This window comes from Esox lucius, chromosome 19 (assembly GCF_011004845.1).
Source record: "Esox lucius isolate fEsoLuc1 chromosome 19, fEsoLuc1.pri, whole genome shotgun sequence".
Taxonomy (NCBI): domain Eukaryota; kingdom Metazoa; phylum Chordata; class Actinopteri; order Esociformes; family Esocidae; genus Esox; species Esox lucius.
The window spans coordinates 22,047,643-22,066,582 of record NC_047587.1 but is presented as its reverse complement, the minus strand read 5'-3'; the positions used below and the strand labels follow the sequence as shown (position 1 = coordinate 22,066,582).

The window sequence follows — 18,940 nt, the reverse complement described above, 5'->3', positions numbered from 1 at the left end:
ACTCAACCACATTTTACTATTTGTCAGCTCATTGTGATTTTAATTCATTAAACTCTGTACAGGCATCTGAATTATTGTCTGATAAATACCCCAGATTGATTCCTTTCATTTATTGATTATCATAATACAACTGTACATGCCCATCCTCAATATAAAAGAATAAACATGGTGTAGGCAACCATAAACAAAAGCTCTAGTTGAGATATTGAAAATCTAGATGAGGTAATACAAAAATACAAGACTGTTTAGTAATTCTAAGTAGTGGAGTTTGAAATTCCTGCTTTTTTATACATTGTAAATACTGTTTAACATTACAAATTGGCTTAAGCATTAGTCCCTGTTCAAAAACAATTCCCAAACAGTACAGTACAACCTCCACCACTAAAGATTACAAACTGGTTGTGTACCCAGAGCATGGGACAAAAGAACTGGTCAATCCTTTAATAATAGGTAACATCTTGGTAATTGAATAGTTGTGATTGGCTTCTGGATCCTGCTGCTATTTGGCCTTCTCATCAGCCTGCTTAGGGTCACTGGCTTTTTTCTGCTTCTGTTGCATTATCTCTGCATCCCTAAAGAAGATAAAAAATATTAGTAAAAACAAAATACTAATGATTGCAGTTAAAAAGAAATACATGCTAAAAAGTGGTCGTGATTAAACAGTCTACCTTCCAGTAAGAACACATTTGTTTGGAAATTAAAAGTAGTTCGATTTTTTGCCGGTTAAAATAATGCTGTAATAACTTTTTTGGCGGAATGAATGCAGCATTCTAGAATGCTCGAAGTTATAGAAAGAATATTGTAAGAAAAGAAAAACGTAACTGAAATATTTCATAGTATGAAAACTAAACTCCTTGCATCGAAAGGAGCCAGTTGAGGTGGTTTGGGCATCTGGTAAGGATGCCCCCAGGACGTCTCCCTAGGGAGGTGGTCCAGGCACGTCCAGCTGGGAGGAGACCTCGGGGTAGGCCCAGGACTAGGTGGAGAGATTAGATTTCGACACTGGCCTGGGAACGCCTTGGGATCCCCCAGTCAGAGCTGGCAAATGTGGCTCGGGAAATGGAAGTTTGGGGTCTCCTGCTGGAGCTGCTGCCCCCACGACCCGATACCGGATAAGCGGATGAAGAGGAGATGAAAACTAAATTCAATTGTATCAAAATGTATTCAAGCGTGGAAAGTGTATGCTAAAATCAATAAATGGAATTTCTCGTATAATCTTAAAATGTCATAGTTCAAACACGTTTGTTCCACGTTCGGTTCATCTTACGATTACAATTTCTTCCCACCTTCGTTCGAGTCATGTTTATCTGTTAAAATGTACATATTAAGCCTACCTTATACATTCTTAAACATCTCCACAGATTGCATTGGGAAAGCAGTGCATGGAAAGGTTATGATTTTCATCTTATAATGGTGTGATTCATGGATAACCGGGTGCGAGAATTCAATGCCCAGATAAAGCCCCGCCTCCACGCCAATAGAGCCCCAAAACCTGACAGTAGCGGCTACATCCCTCAGAGCGACTCGGACATCCACCACAGTCACATGGACGTCCTTGCTAAGGGGAGCCCTCGAATGGATGTTTAGCAGGACGGAAAACGAGCAACGAATGACGTTGAGCCGGGCGGACGGGCGATGAGGGATGTTGAAGACTACTTCAAACTACATTTTGAAGTAGTTTACATTTAAATGTATTTTTCTGTAACATTCTCCCATCAGTTGTGCCATTTGGAGAAAAAAGAATATGGAAGAAAACAAGGCTACAACAAGCAAGAATAAAAAGTTTGAGTTGCCAAACGTCAGCCTCAAAAACATCTGTGGCATTGAGCTGTGTGATGGAACTGCACATTTTACATTGGCCTTTTATTGTGGCCAGCCTAAGGCACACTTGTGCATCTTGATATGCCACATCTGTGAGGTGGATGGATTATCTCGGCAAAGTGTTCACTAACACATTTAGACAGATTTGTGAACAATATGAGATAAATAGGCCTTTTGTGTACAGTGGGGAGAACAAGTATTTGATACACTGCCGATTTTGCGGGTTATCAAATACTTGTTCTCCCCATTGTACATAGAGAAAGTCTTAGATCTTTGAGTTCAGCTCATGATAAATGGGGGCAAAAACAAAAGTGTGGCATTTATAATGTTGTTCAGTGTAGTAAAACTAGTAAAAGTTGTCGATGGTGGGAAATGGAAGACTGTGTTTGGCCCACCAAGTGTGCATGGTCACGACATGTTTCAATTGGTCTCAGTTTCCAATTGGTCACAGTTCCCAAACGAGTGTTGTTAAAAGAGGTGATGCAACACAGTGGTAAACAGGCCTCTGTCCCAACCTCTTTGAAACATGTTGCTGGCATCAAATACAATTTTTTATACATTTGATAGTGTCTTTGTACCATTTTCTATTAAATATAGGGGTAAATAATTTGCACATAATTGCATTCTCAGTCGGAAAAGGGTGGCTTGCCCACTTCAGGTTGGTGGAGAGTGCCTGCCTCAAGTGGAGGAGTTTAAGTATCTAGGGGTCCTGTTCACGAGTGAGGGAAGGAAGGAACGGGAGATTGACAGACGGATCGGTGCAGCTTCTGCAGTAATGCGGTTGATGTATCGGTCTGTCGTGGTGAAGAAAGAGCTGAGCCACAAGGCGAAGCTCTCGATTTACCGGTCAATCTACGTTCCTACTCTCACCTATGGTCATGAGCTTTGGGTCATGACCGAAAGGACAAGATCCCGGATACAGGCGGCCAAAATGAGCTTTCTCAGCAGGGTGGCTGGGCGATCCCTTAGAGATAGGGTGAGAAGCTCGGTCACCCGGGAGGAGTTCAGAGTAGAGCCACTGCTCCTCCACATCGAGAGGGGTCAGCTGAGGTGGCTTGGGCATTTGTTTCGGATGCCTCCGGAACGCCTTCCTGGGAAGGTGTTCCGGTCCCGTCCCACCGGGAGGAGACCCCGGGGAAGACCTAGGACACGCTGGAGGGACTATGTCTCCCGGCTGGCCTGGGAACGCCTCGGTGTCCCCCCGGAAGAGCTGGAGGAAGTGTCTGGGGAGAGGGAAGTCTGGGCATCCCTGCTTAGACTGCTGCCCCCGCGACCCGGCCCCGGATAAGCGGAAGAAGATGCCATGCATTCTATTTTTATTTGCATCCCAACGTTTTTGGAAACAGGGTGGGAATTCTTTCCCATTAGTTTTTATTTTCTTCAAGTTTACTGATGCTTGACATAGAGGGACAAACTCAACCCGGCTATCCTGAATTCAGCATTTGTGTATATTTCATTTTTAAGTATCACAAGATGTACATTTGAAAGTTTATTTCCTGCAATTGTATACATTTCATTGTGGGGCAAAGAGAACATTTTACAATACAACTAGTATATATAACCATATCATGAAGTTCTAATATATAATTATTTTAATTAGATCTCCTGCAATTCCACATATTGTCATTGACTTACACGTTATGACATGAGTGAGATTGATTAAGAAGATCAATGGTGGACCCCATAAGACCCAGCATACCTGGTTGGTAAACAACACTAATATGACTAATGGACATTTTCCATAAGTATAAGTAGCCTTATTTTGTTTATACTTCAAATAACAATCCAGTGTGAAAAAAACAGTCACCATTTTCTTCTGTGGTATGTTACAACAGACAAAATTGGGCTGTTGATACTTACCACAGAAGAAAATGGGTGTAGGCCACATCTACAGCAGCCCTAATCCAGACCTACTGATTCATTCTGCTAGACATTCCAACTTGCTTAACGTGTAAAACAGAAATGGGTCATGGCATAACTAGCATGGTGTCTAAATCCTTGACTGAAAAATAGTGTATGTAATAAACAGTCTCGAGTTGCTGTTCACTTCAATGTGGCTTTAAGGTGAAAATTAAGGTTTTAAACAAAAACAGAAATGTTTGCGAAGTGAACAACACTAGGCCTACTAACGATGACTAGACATGTATCAATCGGACATACTTTAAAAACGCACCAAATAAGACATGGTGGGACAATAACGCACAACACAACAGTTTCATGTCTACATTTAAATATGCAGAAGAGGGACAATAACGCTGGAAAACATGCACGCCTGTTGCATACAGACAAATACAGTTTTGGGAAACAAGTTGAAGTGATTGAGGCAGCTGGACTGAAGAACATTGTTCCACATTATTTTATTACATCTTCATGGACTAATTTCTAATTGATATATTGTTGGTTGTTTACTACAAACAACTTACCTTAGTTTCCTCGCAGCTGCAGACATGCCATCGTCAGCCTTCTTTCCCTTGTCATTTCCTTGCTTTTTGGCATTTTTAGCACGTGCAAGTTCGCGCTGATTTCCCCCTGTGAAGCAATAGATACTTTTTGTGTTAGTAAACAGCGATAACATTTTGTGGGCGGAGCCGAACGGGTGCCAAAATCTGAAAGTAACCTCTTTACAACATATAGGAATATTGATCATATGTACGCCTTAAAGTAAATGTCATGACATAATATTACTGTACACTCACCTAAAGGATTATTAGGAACACCATACTAATACTGTGTTTGACCCCCTTTCGCCTTCAGAACTGCCTTAATTCTACATTGATTCAACTATGTGCTGAAAGCATTCTTTAGAATGTTGGCCCATATTGATAGGATAGCATCTTGCAGGTGATGGATATTTGTAGGACGCACATCCAGGGCACGAAGCTCCCGTTCCACCACATCCCAAAGATGCTCTACTGGGTTGCGATCTGGTGACTGTGGGGGCCATTTCAGTACAGTGAACTCATTGTCATGTTCAAGAAACCAATTTGAAATTATTCGAGCTTTGTGACATGGTGCATTATCCAGCTGGAAGTAGCCATCAGAGGATGGGTACATGGTGGTCATAAAGGGATGTCAGAAACAATGCTCAGGTAGGCCATGGCATTTAAACGATGCCCAATTGGCACTAAGGGGCCTAAAGTGTGCCAAGAAAACATTCCCCACACCATTACACCACCACCACCAGCCTGCACAGTGGTAACAAGGCATGATGGATCCATGTTCTCATTCTGTTTACGCCAAATTCTGACTACCATCTGAATGTCTCAACAGAAATTGAGACTCATCAGACCAGGCAACATTCTTTCAGTCTTCAACTGTCCAATTTTAGTGAGCTTGTGCAAATTGTAGCCTCTTTTTCCTATTTGTAATGCAGATGAGTGGTACCCGGTGGGGACTTCTGCTGTTGTAGCCCATCCGCCTCAAGGTTGTGCATGTTGTGGCTTCACAAATGCTTTGCTGCATACCTCGGTTGTAACGAGTGGTTATTTCAGTCAAAGTTGCTCTTCTATCAGCTTGAATCAGTCGGCCCATTCTCCTCTGACCTCTAGCATCAACAAGGCATTTTCGCCCACAGGACTGCCGCATACTGGATGTTTTTCCCTTTTCACATCATTCTTTGTAAACCCTAGAAATGGTATTGCGTGAAAATCCCAGTAACTGAGCAGATTGAGAAATACTCAGACCAGCCCGTCTGGCACCAACAACCATGCCACGCTCAAAATTGCTTAAAGCACCTTTCTTTCCCATTCTGACATTCAGTTTGGAGTTCAGGAGATTGTCTTGACCAGGACCACACCCCTAAATGCATTGAAGCAACTGCCATGTGATTGGTTGATTAGATAATTGCATTAATGAGAAATTGAACAGGTGTTCCTAATAATCCTTTAGGTGAGTGTATATCCCATTCATTCATTAAACGCTTGCATAAATACTGAGTGATGTAAGCTAAACTCTAAGTATGAGCAAGTTGGTTTGTTTGCAGTGTCCAGTCTGTGTTTTGGCTTGCAACCATAAACGTCTGCATTTAGTTTCAAAGGGTGGCTTCGACAACGGTATTCTATAAAAATGAAGGCCATGTTTTTTTTGCATTCCTATTCTGACATCCAACGGCACGACAAGGCTTTTTCTGTAGTCCAAGTATCTTGCCTGTTTCCCTGCACTTGTTCCCACAGTTTTTTGCCACCACCAAACTTTAGTGATGTAACCGTGATGTTCATTCCAAATTGGTCGATAGATTTGAAAGATCCAGCCATTGCTAAGCTCTTAATTGCAATCATTAAATAAGCAAGCCCAATTAGCTAGTGGCTACCTGAACTATTATCTGGATTAAGTAGCTACTACCCACAGCTCTGCAAGCTCTAATGTCAAAATATGTTCTTCACTCACCATTACATTCAAATTAGCTTTGTTTAACACACTGCATTAATGCCTGGTATGTAGGGAAAAAGGAAAACCTTTTCTCGATTGTTTTGTTTTCATGCGCCAAATCCACCCCACATCTTCTACACCTTCAAGAAATGTTAAAACAATTAGATGTTTTGCTCTGCGACACCACCTATGCAGAAAAGGAATGGGGGTGTGCCTCAGAGTTCGGTCTCTTCATTACTGTCTGAAGATAATGCTGCTGGATCAGACAATCTGTGCACAGCAATAATTCATTAAATTGAGGTACGTAAGAGATGGATTTGGCAAAAATTTGCTTAGTCAATAAAAACAATAGCAAGTAGAGTATTTCCAGAAATGTTTCTGTTCCTTGTACATTTTCTAAAGAGCTTTTTTGGAAGGAAATGCTTGCCATAAAAGCAGTAAAGAAAGAATAGCTCAACGAAAGTCGAGTAAAGTAGACCGGGCAATATCGCACAAAAACATTTACTGCAAATAAAGCTTGTTTTTATTTTGATATTATTGGTTAGCATGGATTCTGTAGTGCACAGGTGATTGCTGTTTGCTATAAGGCTTCTTTGTAGTTAACTGAGAAAAAGACCAAGTTTACTTCTATCTATAGACATCTCACCTGCATTTTAAAAAGTACCAGGTGACAAAGTTCAGTAAAAAAGCTGGGGTATGATCCAACAAAACAGACTACAATAAGCAGGTTATCGCCGTGCTGCATGCATGCTCCAGCAAGATAAGGCTGCAGGTGTTTAAATGATATTTCTCTCCAGTAATGCTGATTTGCTGAAAGTTGTTTAATGGTTATATTATTTAAACACATGCAGCCTTATATAACAACAGTAAGTCAACTCAGGGGTTTGCAGTAGGCTACATGGCAAACACACCTGGCTAAGGACTGTTCTTAGTCCAGTACACAATGTTGTTATCTAGGGGGGACAGCACACAGGACCCTGTCTGCAAATATTTAGATGGCCCATGCAGGACCCTGTCTGCAAATATCTGCATTTATCTAGGGTGATCTTGATTTTAGTTAATCTGGATTCCTATTGTTGTGAGACAATTGCATTGCCTGAACCTACAACCATGATGACACATGAAGTACATACTGAAGTGTGATGTAGAAATGGAACTATCCAAACATTGAGTAAATTCTCATAAATTAAACATCTAATCTCAAAATAGCTTACTGTTTCCAAACCTAATACTGTTTTTAAATGTGTGTGCTTTGTTTAGGAGTGCAGGACACAGAGCTAATGCACACACCCAGTTAATATACATTTCCTAACATAAACACGTTAGAATATGCTAACATTCCTCACTCGGCTGAACGTCCTTCCTTTGGATGCGACTATAGTGTGTGGGTCTATGCTAGTTTAGTTACAGAACATTTTATTATAATTTTATCATTTTCATGTCAATTACTATAATCCACTTATTTTGACATAAAACTTGCAAAACTGAAAGGGAAAAGAATATTAGTTTACTGAGTACCGAAGATCGGTCTACCAATGCCCAGTAGTTTTTTTTTTATTATTTACCAGGCAACTAAGTACAATATTATGGTCAGCAACGACCCGGGAACAATAGGGGTAACTGCCTTCAACAGGGACAGAACGGCAGACTTCACCCGCGAGTCTGCTCGGAGATTTAATGTTAGCAACCTTTCGATCGCTACACTGATGCTGAAATCACGACACACTTGATCTACTTTGCCACTCCGAGGATCAGTGTCTCCTACCAACACCCCCGTGGATATCTAACATTATTTAGGTAACTAATAATAATTAATATAATAATAATTAATATCGCTGGTTAGATACAATTAGAATGTTGGTTTTATCTCAGTCAGAGAGATTTACATTTGTTTTATGATCTTGCGTGCCGTAACCGGGCCTAGGCAGCTAACATTCCTTGCCTGTTAGTTAGCTTAGCCACCTAGCTATCAGAGTCTCGTTCCCAGTAAATACAACACTGAAAAAGTTTAGTTAATGGCACTAATAAATCGTGTATAGGAACTGTCAACTTTAAAACCTACCCAGATTAACTAGCTAGCCTTTTTACTTCAAGTTCAAACGTTACTTTAGCAAGCTAGCCAACTAGCACTGGCATATTGATTTAATTGAAATACTTGACACGCCGCAATAAACAGCAAAATAGCATAACTACGTAGAAACACAACACTTGCCAAGTAATAAATCATAGCATAATATTAATCCGATGTAAATTAATACTCACTAGTCATTTTTGTTGGTTTTAGCTAGGTAGATACAGTACGCTGTTTCTGCCTGCCAGCTGTACAGGATACGTCACCACAATTAAACGTGTTGATATGAAATGTCGCGAGACTTGGTATACTGTTTTTCCAGAGTAATTTTTTAAAGGGTACGGTTTGTAAACAAAGCCTGAAAAATGTCACATTTTTTATTTTTTAATTTCAGGTTGTAAGGCAACAAAAGGTGAAAGGGAGTGATTAATTTCTAAACCTCGAACCCTACTTTGACTTAGAATATACATGGGCGATTATTCAATGTTTTCACACTGCAGTGACGTGAACAGGTAGGGTAACATGTGGCAAGACGCCCCCATGTAACTCTCACAAGAACCACACAATGTTACCATTCTTTTTTTCAAGTGAATTATCATAGAGTATGTTGTAGTAAAAGAGTTGTCCAGCAGATGACAGCATAGATCACACTGGTAAATTGAACATAACCTCCAACTATAGGTGGAGAACATCAGTGTGAAACAGCACCCCTAAGTTCTTACTTCTGATTTACAAAGCCTCTTAATCACTAGGTCACCCATCTACACAAACAAAAGTGCATGGTTTCTGCCTATTAGATTGTTCCAGTCCTCAAAAAAGGTCAAGTCTGAACAACTACCAACCAATAGCACTCACCTTGATCATCATGAAAACCTTTGAACAACTAAGCCTGTCTTATCTCAAAACCCTCCGTAACTCCTCCTAAATTAATGAAGAAATAAATCCACAACAACCACATGTATTAGACTTTATGAAAATGCAGTGCTCACAAAATGAAAGCCATTACATACATTCTTTGGAAGATGTGCCATTAACTTACTCTGTTACACTCAAATAAACACAGCTACTGTATGTCAGTGAACACTGATAAATATTTTTTTCCCATCTGTCAGTGCACATTTTATTTTATTCACAGTACATAAATCAGCTCAGTATACATGAGCTGGACTTGTAGCAGGCCGTTCGTTTTTGTAGAGGATGTCAGTTTCTTGCAGTGAGAACCACTGATGTCACTAAACTGCCCAAGGCCACCACCAGAGCACCAACCAGGAACTTCCATGAAATTCCCTGAAACAGTTAAATGTTATGTTTCTCTTGTGAACTGATTTAAATGTAAACATTTTACTCAGGTAAAGTATTTAGTTGCTTACAGGTGGCTTCTTTTTAGATGTCATGAATGGGTCGATATTTTCTCCAAGGATTTGGGCAGGTTTGGTTTGCCACTTCTGTGTATCTTTGCCTCCAGACTGCCTTTTCACTAGCTTGGACAGCTCAGCATGTATTGCCTGGGCAGGAAAAGAGACATCTTAATTACCTCACTTTAAAATACCTGTTAAATATTGGTATGTTTTATGAAAAGAGGAATTTCGTGTTACGTTTTAGTAGTACATGCTAAGTGGATTATCATAGAGAATGTTGTAGTAAAAGAGTTGTCCAGCAGATGACAGCATAGATCACACTGGTAATTGGAACATAACCTCCAACTATAGGTGGAGAACATCAGTGTGAAACAGCACCCCTAAGTTTGACAAATGAAACTGTATTTATGTTTCTAGTAAGAAACTGCCTTTCATATAACACAACAAGCATAATATATTGTTTCCTGTTAACCCCTCCTAACCAAATTCTTTGTTTTGTATAGAACACAGTTTTGCATTACTTTATATTAGGTAGGGTCTTAATACTGATTGCACAACATTACATTTTATTGGACTTACATTAATAATGACATTTGATAACAAAGCTGGTCAGATTGAAGACTGATGTCCTTTCATACCATACTGAGTGATTGCTAGATAATAATGGAATGTCTCATAGGCAGTGTTGATTGTGCCAAATGATTTTTATTGATAATATGGATTCAGAATCATGTTTCTGTATTTCAAATCTTTACCCTTGCAGTGAAATGAGGTCTCTGAAGGGAGATATTATTTTATCCACCAACTAGACAAGGGTGCAATTACCAAGGCTGCAGATATTTTAGTTTCGTCTAGACAAGACTGCCACCACAGTGCTGCACACTGCAGGTCAAGCCAAGTGGGGTGAGGTCACAAAAAAAATCAGAGCCTGTGTTTAAAAAAAATGAACAAACACACAATAACCACATGGACAAACATTTCTAAATTGTGTTTTTTGCACGTGGTAATTTGGTTTGCATTGGAGTTTTTTTTGTAAGTTATAATACAATATTTTGAACAAACTGCAGCATCATAATTAGAGGCTTTTAATGTGTTAAAATAATGAAAATGCAATTGGCTTTTTCTCCAGACGACTCTTATCTGAGAAGGGAATTTAGCAGGCTGCACTAAGAGCAAGACAGAACAGGTCTTTACTGTGATTATAGAAGCAGCAGTACAATGATCTTTAAAAAGCGTCTAGGCTCAAATGTCTTTGGTTGGCTTTTGCTTTGCTGAACTATGTTATATTTCCCTATGTTTGTGTTCTGTGTTATAAATTATATATATATATACTGAACAAAATTATAAATGCAACACTTGTTTTTGCCCCAATTTATTTTGTTTTTGCCCCAATTTATGAGAAAATCATCTTTTTAAGTGGGAGAACTTGTACAATTGGTGGCTGACTAAATACTTTTTTGCCCCACTGTATTTTAGTTTGAACCAAAAACACAGAATTTACCATAATAGTTTTTTTTTGTTTTATACTTTTTCCATAACTGCTCATGCATATTCTAAGTTTTTCAGTGCGTGTTATTGTACTGTAAGCATACTGTATTACGAAGTACAGCAATAACTACTTGCACTGGGTAATTTTATTGTTGGCAGTACTTTGATTTGGGCAGTATCGGAAAAGTACACATCTCTGTAAATTTAGGATTGACTTATGAGTCCAATACTTGAGATATGATTTAATAGCTTGAATTGCATGCTGATAAAAATATATATATTATGAAAATATCAGGATAATCCCTGGCCTGGTGATAACTAAGACATACACTACAGTACATGATTTCAGGGACCTGTAGTGGACATTGATCCCTGTTTGATTAGCAGAAGGTATTTTTTATTAGTGGGCTAGAGGTCAGAGAGAGTTGCTGAGAACGTACAGGTCATGCTCATACAGATTGTCTGTCTCACCTTGGTGGATGGCTCCAGTTTTAGGGCCTTCTTCAGTAACTCCATGGCCTCCTGATACTCGTTCTTATCAGAGAGAAGCTGCAAACAGATTGTAATGTCTCTGAACAGCTAAATCAACATCATCCTATAGTAGTATACTGTTTCAGTAATCATGTTTAATTGCAGTACATTACACCAATCTGAAACGTCCAAATAGGGTTATGAAATATAATTCCTTTGGCGCCCTACACCACTACTGTCAATGGATTAGAGGGGAGCTAATGAGATGTTACATTGTGTGCCTCACCTTTCCCGTCCTGAATAGGGCTTTGACGTTTTGTGGGTCCAGGGACAGAACATCTCGGCTGGTGTGTAGCGCGTCGTCATACTGCTCTAATTTCAGCTGAGCCGCTGCCAGGTTGTTCAGACACTTCACTCGATAGTCCTGAACCTCCTCCTCCTCCCCCTCCAACAGCACACAGCCACTCTCTACAAAGGGGGAAACAGGCCACACAGCCTCTCACTTCTGGGCTACTGTTATGAACTGTTATTAATTTCAGGATTTTGACTCTTTGCCGGGGGGGTCACATTGACCTGTCTGTACTATTTGGGGGGTCTTGACCCCCCCCATCCCCCCTAATTATACAACCCTGGCCCCTTATGATGGTGGGTCATGGTTACCTTCATATTACTTAAGGGTTACCAAGAGAGTCCTCCAACACTGCTTCTTACTGTCTGTATAAACAATTGGTAAACACAGATGGGTGATAAATAAAGGAAAAAGCTGAATAAATGTGTCAAGGAACATAACAAATGCAGATGCTTTCATACAGGTGTACTGCATGATACAATTAAGAAATTAACATCTTATCATGCTCAGTTGCATGGATAAAAATGCTACGCTGGCACAGTTGACCACGATAATTGATGAAGGTGGCAAGAGGAAAGGATATTAGTAACTTAGGAAGAGGGTTCATTATTGGGTCCTTTCTAGAATTCCAATGCCCCCATCCACAGGGCACGAGGGATTACTGAATGGTTTGATGAGTATGAATATGATGTGAATCATACTGTATATATGTTTATGTAATGTCTCTGTTGTCCACATCTACTTTTAAATAAGTGGTATTACCAATTTTGTAGAGCAAAGCCCTTTTGTGCACATAATGTATATGCAGGTGGCAATACAGTGAAACTGTAAGATGCATTTTGCAATAGCGCACTTCAGTACAGTACATATCATTGCATCATATATTTAAAAAAATTACCGCAATACTCTTTTTTTCTTAATATGGTTTACTTAATGGTTAACTTACAGACAAGACACCAGACCTACAGTGATTATAGGGATGGCTAACATTACAATTAAATTTAAGAAATTAAGCAGACTGTACGAATCTCATAAACATGGCATTGTGAGCACCCTGCTCTACCAATGGAGCTATCCACAATGGGAATCAATAATTTCTGTTGATCATATCATTTTTGTCTGAGCCTTGCATTCATTGATTACATGTTGTAATTCTTTTTTGTGACACAGGGCATTTATAAAATGATTCCCTGTTTTAAAAAGGCGAAATATGTCTTTCTGGGTATCAGGAAGAATTTTACGTTAACAAAGGAACTGAAGGAAGAAAATAATCTGGGTATTGTGTTTTGTACTTAAACAAAATCTGTTTGTTTGCCTCAGTTATAAAAATCCACCATAAATGTCATTATGGAAGTGCTGACACTCCTTTGAGTTCTGGAAATCTCTCTGTTACAGCCCACAGCTGGGTGGAAGAAGTTCTTATTCGTTCATCATTACCCTACCTATGGCACATTGTCTAGGTGTGTTGTTGTGTACAGTATACAACTTGTAAATCAGCTTTTTATTCATATTTATATGTTGTATTTTATTTATATTTAAATATATATTAGACATATGTATGCTGTATGTGTTATTTTATATAGAAACACAGTGATTACACAATCCAAATTGTGAAGCACAATACCATTCCAGAATGATGACTTTTGATTTAACTGCTATATACTTCTACAGAGGGGAGAGAAGACGCTTGCATCTCTTGGGATATGCAATGATCATTTGAATGCAATTTTAGTTTTAGCTTCATGCCACCTATTATGGAGTTTTATGCCACATAGACCATTTCTGGATATTTGTCAGCATTATCTCACCCATTTGGTAAATTCAAAGTCCTGTTGTATCAAATACAGTCATTTCTTGTTAATTGCAGAGGAAATGTAGCCATTGGCCTAACATTCACTCAGACAGCTCATGCTCTTCTCCTCACTGACTAATGTCTTTTAAATATCTTTATTGGGTTCACCCTGCCTTCCCAGCAATTAAAACGACGAAAGACTTTGAATTAACATGAACATTCATTAGGTTTGATTAATTTCTCATAACCACTTGTGCTGGATGTGCTTCTACAATATGATAGCATGATTAGTGCAGAGATGGAGAACTAGCAGATAATGGGGTGCTGGTAAAGAGGAAACGTCATTTTTTCTGAATCTAAGCTAGTTATCAAAAATGTGTGTATGTGTGTCCTTGCTTGCATTCATAGCATCATGCACGTGATGAAGGCAAATGTTACCTAGAGTGCGAGTTGTAAGGACATCCAGAGCCATCAGATAGGACCTGGCAGCCATGCTGTACTCCTCCCTCTGGAAGTGGAAGTTCCCCTTCTCTCGTTTCTGGTTGCCGATGCGGATTCGGTCCGAGACTGGGAGAACTAGGGAGTTGGGCTTCTCTCTGATTTCTAGGAGTTGCAACTGGTAGAGCAAAGGGGCCCAGGCGGGAATATCAGGCTCCCTGCCGAAGACAAATATCAGGTTATTGTTTTGGCAGACCTATGTTTTCATTGAGACTTGTCTATATAACTCACAAATATGTTATTTTCTACTTGTGAGGCTACATCATTGTGAGGCTAAATAAAGGACACCTTCAGTGAAAAAGCTCTTGCTGTTGGTTTACTGGATTTGTTTTTAATTTATTGATATTACAACACTGTTTTGAAATAAGTTGGGGCGCTGCATAAAATGCAATTAAAAACAGAATGCAATAATCTGCAAATCATTCATCCCTGTATTTAATTCAAAATATTACAAAGACAACATCTCAAATGTTAAAACTGAGAAATGTTATTGTTTTTGGAAAAATACATGCCCATTTTGAATTTGATTCCAGCACACATTTCATAAAAGTTGGTAAAGGGGCATGTTTACCATTGTGTTTACATCACATCTCTTTTAATAATACTCATATAGCGTTTGGGAAATGAGGAGACCAGTTGCAATAGTTTTGAAGGTAATATGTATTTCCATTCTTGCTTGAAATACAATTTCAGCTGCTCAATAATTGGGGGTCTCCTTTGTCATATTTTATTTTCAAAATGCACCAAATGTGTTCAATAAGGGACAAGTCTGGACTGCAGACAGGCCAGTTTAGCCCAGACTGTTTTACTACAGAGCCATGCTGTTGTAATACGTGCAGAACGTGGTTTGGCTTTGTCTTGCTGAAATAAGCAAGTCCTTCACTGAAAAATACATAAGCATATGTTGCTCCAAAACCTGTAAATATTGTTCAGCTGTAATTGTGCCTTCGCGGATGTGCAAATCACCCATGCCATGTACGCTAATGCATCAAATTCAAAGTGGGCATACATTTTTCAAGAAACAATAACATTTCTCAGTTTTAACATTTGATGTGTTGTCTTTGTCCCATTTTCTATTTAATATACGGTTCCAATGATTTGAACATCACTGCATTCTGTTTTTTTTTACATTTTATGCAGTGTCCCAAAACAGGGGTGTAAATATTTCTTGGGCAAATTCTTGTTTAATTGATCGGCAATATTGAAAACATAGTAAAGGGATCATGCATCATTAGCCTAACTTCTCCAACTATACATTTACTAAAAAACTGAACATATATTTTAATTTCAAATTAATTTACATTATGGACACTCAAATGCATGCTTTTTTCAAAATATGACCTGAACGGCAGCCAATCATTTTGCAATTAAAATGAAAAAAATCTATATTCAAACAACTGATTGCATGTACCCATGCAGAGGATGTAACTTATAAGAGTATTCTAATGGTGGACAGTGACTTTAGAATAGCACCTCCAATTATTTATTCAGTAAATACATAAAAGCAGTGGCCAGTTTATTAGGTACAATCCGATTCACAAACATTCAATACTCATATAGGCGTTGAGTAATGTGGACATGGCTTGCTAAATAAAGCAGTCTGACAGGCATTCAGGTATTCAGTTGGTGTGTGATTGTTGTCTCTGCTATCCTGCACACTTTTGCTTTCCTCTGGCTTCTCCTCAACTTCTAGAATTCTTATTGAAACAATGCAGGCTAGTCAGCAAGCTAGACTGATGGCTTTTCAAACCAATCATTTAGGATCTTGCTACACCGTTTTAAAATGTCCATTTGGGTTAAAATTCAAGATACTGTTAATTTTAAAGAAATGAAAACATGAGAAATATATATAAATAACATAATTTGAATGATAAAGCATTTACAGGAGGGATTAGGCAATGCTGACTTTTGCTAAGCAATGTTGACAACATTGCATAACCAAAGATGTTTGTTAAATTTCAGAAGGCCACGTCTCCCTTATTGCTTTTTCCTGTTCAATGAACGGTTCACTGCCACTCACTCACTCATTCACATATTTTTGATTGTTTTTGATTTGTGCTCAGTACAAACTGAGCTCAAGGAAGACTTCACTGGTTTAGATGGCCATTAATTTTGCCTAAGATCAAACATAGACTTCATCAGGTTTTCTTGATGAGGCTGGGGCCTCAGATTCTTGTTTGTTTTCAAGTTAGTATTGATATGCTAGGTGTTTGCTAATATAACCTTTCTTATAGTTGTTTCCTTGACTGATTTGAGTGCACACTGAGTGGCAAATTTACCAGCAATGTGTTGTAGTAAACAACCAATGTCTGCTATCTTGTCAATGGGGAACTCATACTGTGTGTTACATTTTCAAAATATTTTCACATCTGTTTTGACAGCTGTTCTCTCCCAAGGCAGTGTTGCTACATTGTATTAAAGTCTAATAGTCAGCACAAGCCCTAGGGTTTGTGATCATGTGAGTGTAATCGAATCCCTCCAAACAGACAAGAAATTCAACCTTGTCCACCTTTGAGTTATGCCTGTACGTTACTGATGGCTTCACATTAGTCAGGAGTCACTCAGAAGGAAAATGAATTGAGTTAGCATAGCACACAATGGAGTATTATACAGTATCTCTGTATATTTTGCAAATATTTGATTATATCTTTTGTGATACGTGAGAACACTTAAGAAATGACACTTTGCTACAATGTAAAATAGTGAGTGTAAAACTTTTATAACAGTGTAAATTTGCTGTCCCCTCAAAATAACTCACAGCCATTAATGTCTAAACCGCTGGCAACAAAAGTGAGTACACCCCTAAGTGAAAATGTCCAAATTGGGCCCAAACTGTCAATATTTTTTGTGGCCACCATTACTTTCCAGCACTGCCTTAACCATCTTGGACATGGAGTTCACCAGACCTTCACAGGTTCCCACTGGAGTCCTCTTGCACTCCTCCATGATGACATCAATGAGCTGGTGGAAGTTAGAGAACTTGCGCTCCTCCACTTTCCGTTTGAGGATGCCCCACAGATGCTCAATGGGTTTTTGGTCTGGAGACATGCTTGGCCAGTCCATCACCTATACCCTCAGCTTCTTTAGCAAGGCAGTGGTTGTCTTGAAGGTGTGTTTGGGGTCGTTATGATTTTGGAATACTGCCCTGTGGGCCAGTCTCCGAAGGGAAGGGATCATACTCTGCTTCATTATGTCATAGTACATGTTAGCATTCATGGTTCTCTCAATGAACTGTAGCTCCCCAGTGCCGGCAGCACTCATGCAGCCCCAGACCATGACACTCCCACCACCATGCTTGACTGTAGACAAGACACACTTGTCTTTGTACCCCTCACCTAGTTTCCGCCACACACACTTGACACCATCTGAATCAAATTAGTTAATCTTAGTCTCATCAGACCATAGGACATGGTTCCAGTAATCCATGTCCTTGGTCTGCTTGTCTTCAGCAAACTGCGGCAATCTTCTTATAGCCTAGGCCATTTTTGTAGAGCAACAATTCTTTTTTTCAGATCCCCAGAGAGTTCTTTGCCATGAGGTGCCATGTTGAACTTTCAGTGACCAGTATGAGGGAGTGTGAGCGATAACACAAAATTTAACACACCTGCTCCCCATTCACATCTGTGACCTTGTAACACTAACAAGTCACATGAAACCGGGGAGGGAAAATGGCAAATTGGGCCCAATTTGGACATTTTCATTTAGGGTTGTATTCATTTTTTGTTGCCTGTGGTTTGTACATTGATGGCTGTGTGTTGCGTTATTTTGAGGGGACAGCAAATTTATACTGTTATACAAGCTGTACACTCATTACTTTAATTGTAGCAAAGTGTCATTTCTTCAGTATTGTCACATGAAAAGATATAATCAATTATTTGCAAAACTGTGAGGGGAGTGCTCACTTTTGTGAGATACTGTAAGTTACTGGGTGACAACTTTGATTCCAAAGAGGGATGGTTCTCACTGGTTGTCGTGACTTACAGTTGAAATGATGCATCTACCCTACGGGAACATCCGGGAGCTACAGGGAACCAATTATGCTTAATTATACTGCAAGTGGTAACCCTAATTATTATACATTATTCATTTATCCATCAGACATAATTGGTGGATGCAATTCTGATTCATAACGCCTAGATTCGTCAAGCTTGTAGCATAGTAACTATATCAAGGTCCTTTGCAAAAATATACAAATGAAACTCCATCAGAGATGCAAAGACTTCCCTCTCCCTGGACACTTCCTCCAGCTCTTCCGGGGACACACCAAGGCGTTCCCAGGCTAGCAGGGAGACTTAGTCCCTCCAGCGTGTCCTAGGTCTTCCCTGGGGTCTCCTCCCGGTGGGACGGGCACGGAACACCTTCCCGGGAAGGCGTTCAGGAGGCATCCGGAACAGATGCCCAAGCCACCTTAGCTGACCCCTCTCGATGTGGAGGAGCAGCGGCTCTACTCTGAGCTCCTCCCGGGTGACCAAGCTTTTCACCCTATCTCTAAGGGATCGCCCAGCCACCCTGCGGAGAAAGCTCATTCCGGCCGCCTGTATCCGGGATCTTTTCCTTTCGGTCATGAGCCAAAGCTCATGACCATAGGTGAGAGTAGGAATGTAGATTGACCGGTAAATCGAGAGCTTGGCCTTGCGGCTCAGCTCTTTCTTCACCACGACAGACCGATACATCGACCGCATTACTGCAGAAGCTCAACCGATCCGTCTGTCAATCTCCCGTTC

At 39.7% G+C, this 18,940-nt stretch overlaps 2 protein-coding genes across 2 annotated transcripts in view; both read right to left on the bottom strand.

Moving 5' to 3' along the window:
* Positions 1 to 11: 11 nt before the first annotated feature.
* si:ch211-39k3.2 (uncharacterized protein LOC100149345 homolog) lies at positions 12 to 8,557 on the bottom strand. The gene is made up of 3 exons (XM_029115276.2): positions 8,452 to 8,557; positions 4,245 to 4,350; positions 12 to 572 (listed from the first exon to the last, which is right to left on the bottom strand). Exons 1-3 carry the CDS (start codon positions 8,456 to 8,458, stop codon positions 500 to 502), a joined length of 186 nt encoding a protein of 61 aa, XP_028971109.1. The 5' UTR covers positions 8,459 to 8,557; the 3' UTR covers positions 12 to 499.
* A 655-nt stretch (positions 8,558 to 9,212) lies between these two features.
* fkbp16 (FKBP prolyl isomerase 16) overlaps positions 9,213 to 18,940 on the bottom strand; it is a 48,798-nt gene continuing 39,070 nt past the window's right edge. The window contains exons 4-8 of the mRNA XM_010901626.3: positions 14,157 to 14,374; positions 11,864 to 12,045; positions 11,578 to 11,655; positions 9,631 to 9,765; positions 9,213 to 9,547 (exon numbers count right to left, since the gene is read on the bottom strand). Coding sequence (XP_010899928.2) covers positions 9,461 to 9,547; positions 9,631 to 9,765; positions 11,578 to 11,655; positions 11,864 to 12,045; positions 14,157 to 14,374 — 700 coding nt within the window. The 3' untranslated portion in view covers positions 9,213 to 9,460. The remainder of the gene's footprint in view (positions 9,548 to 9,630; positions 9,766 to 11,577; positions 11,656 to 11,863; positions 12,046 to 14,156; positions 14,375 to 18,940) is intronic.

Coding starts and splice junctions, on each gene's coding strand:
- si:ch211-39k3.2 (XM_029115276.2), bottom strand. Junction 573..4,244: donor GCAGCTGCGAGGAAACTAAG/GTAAGTTGTTTG, acceptor TATCTTCTTTAG/GGATGCAGAGATAATGCAAC.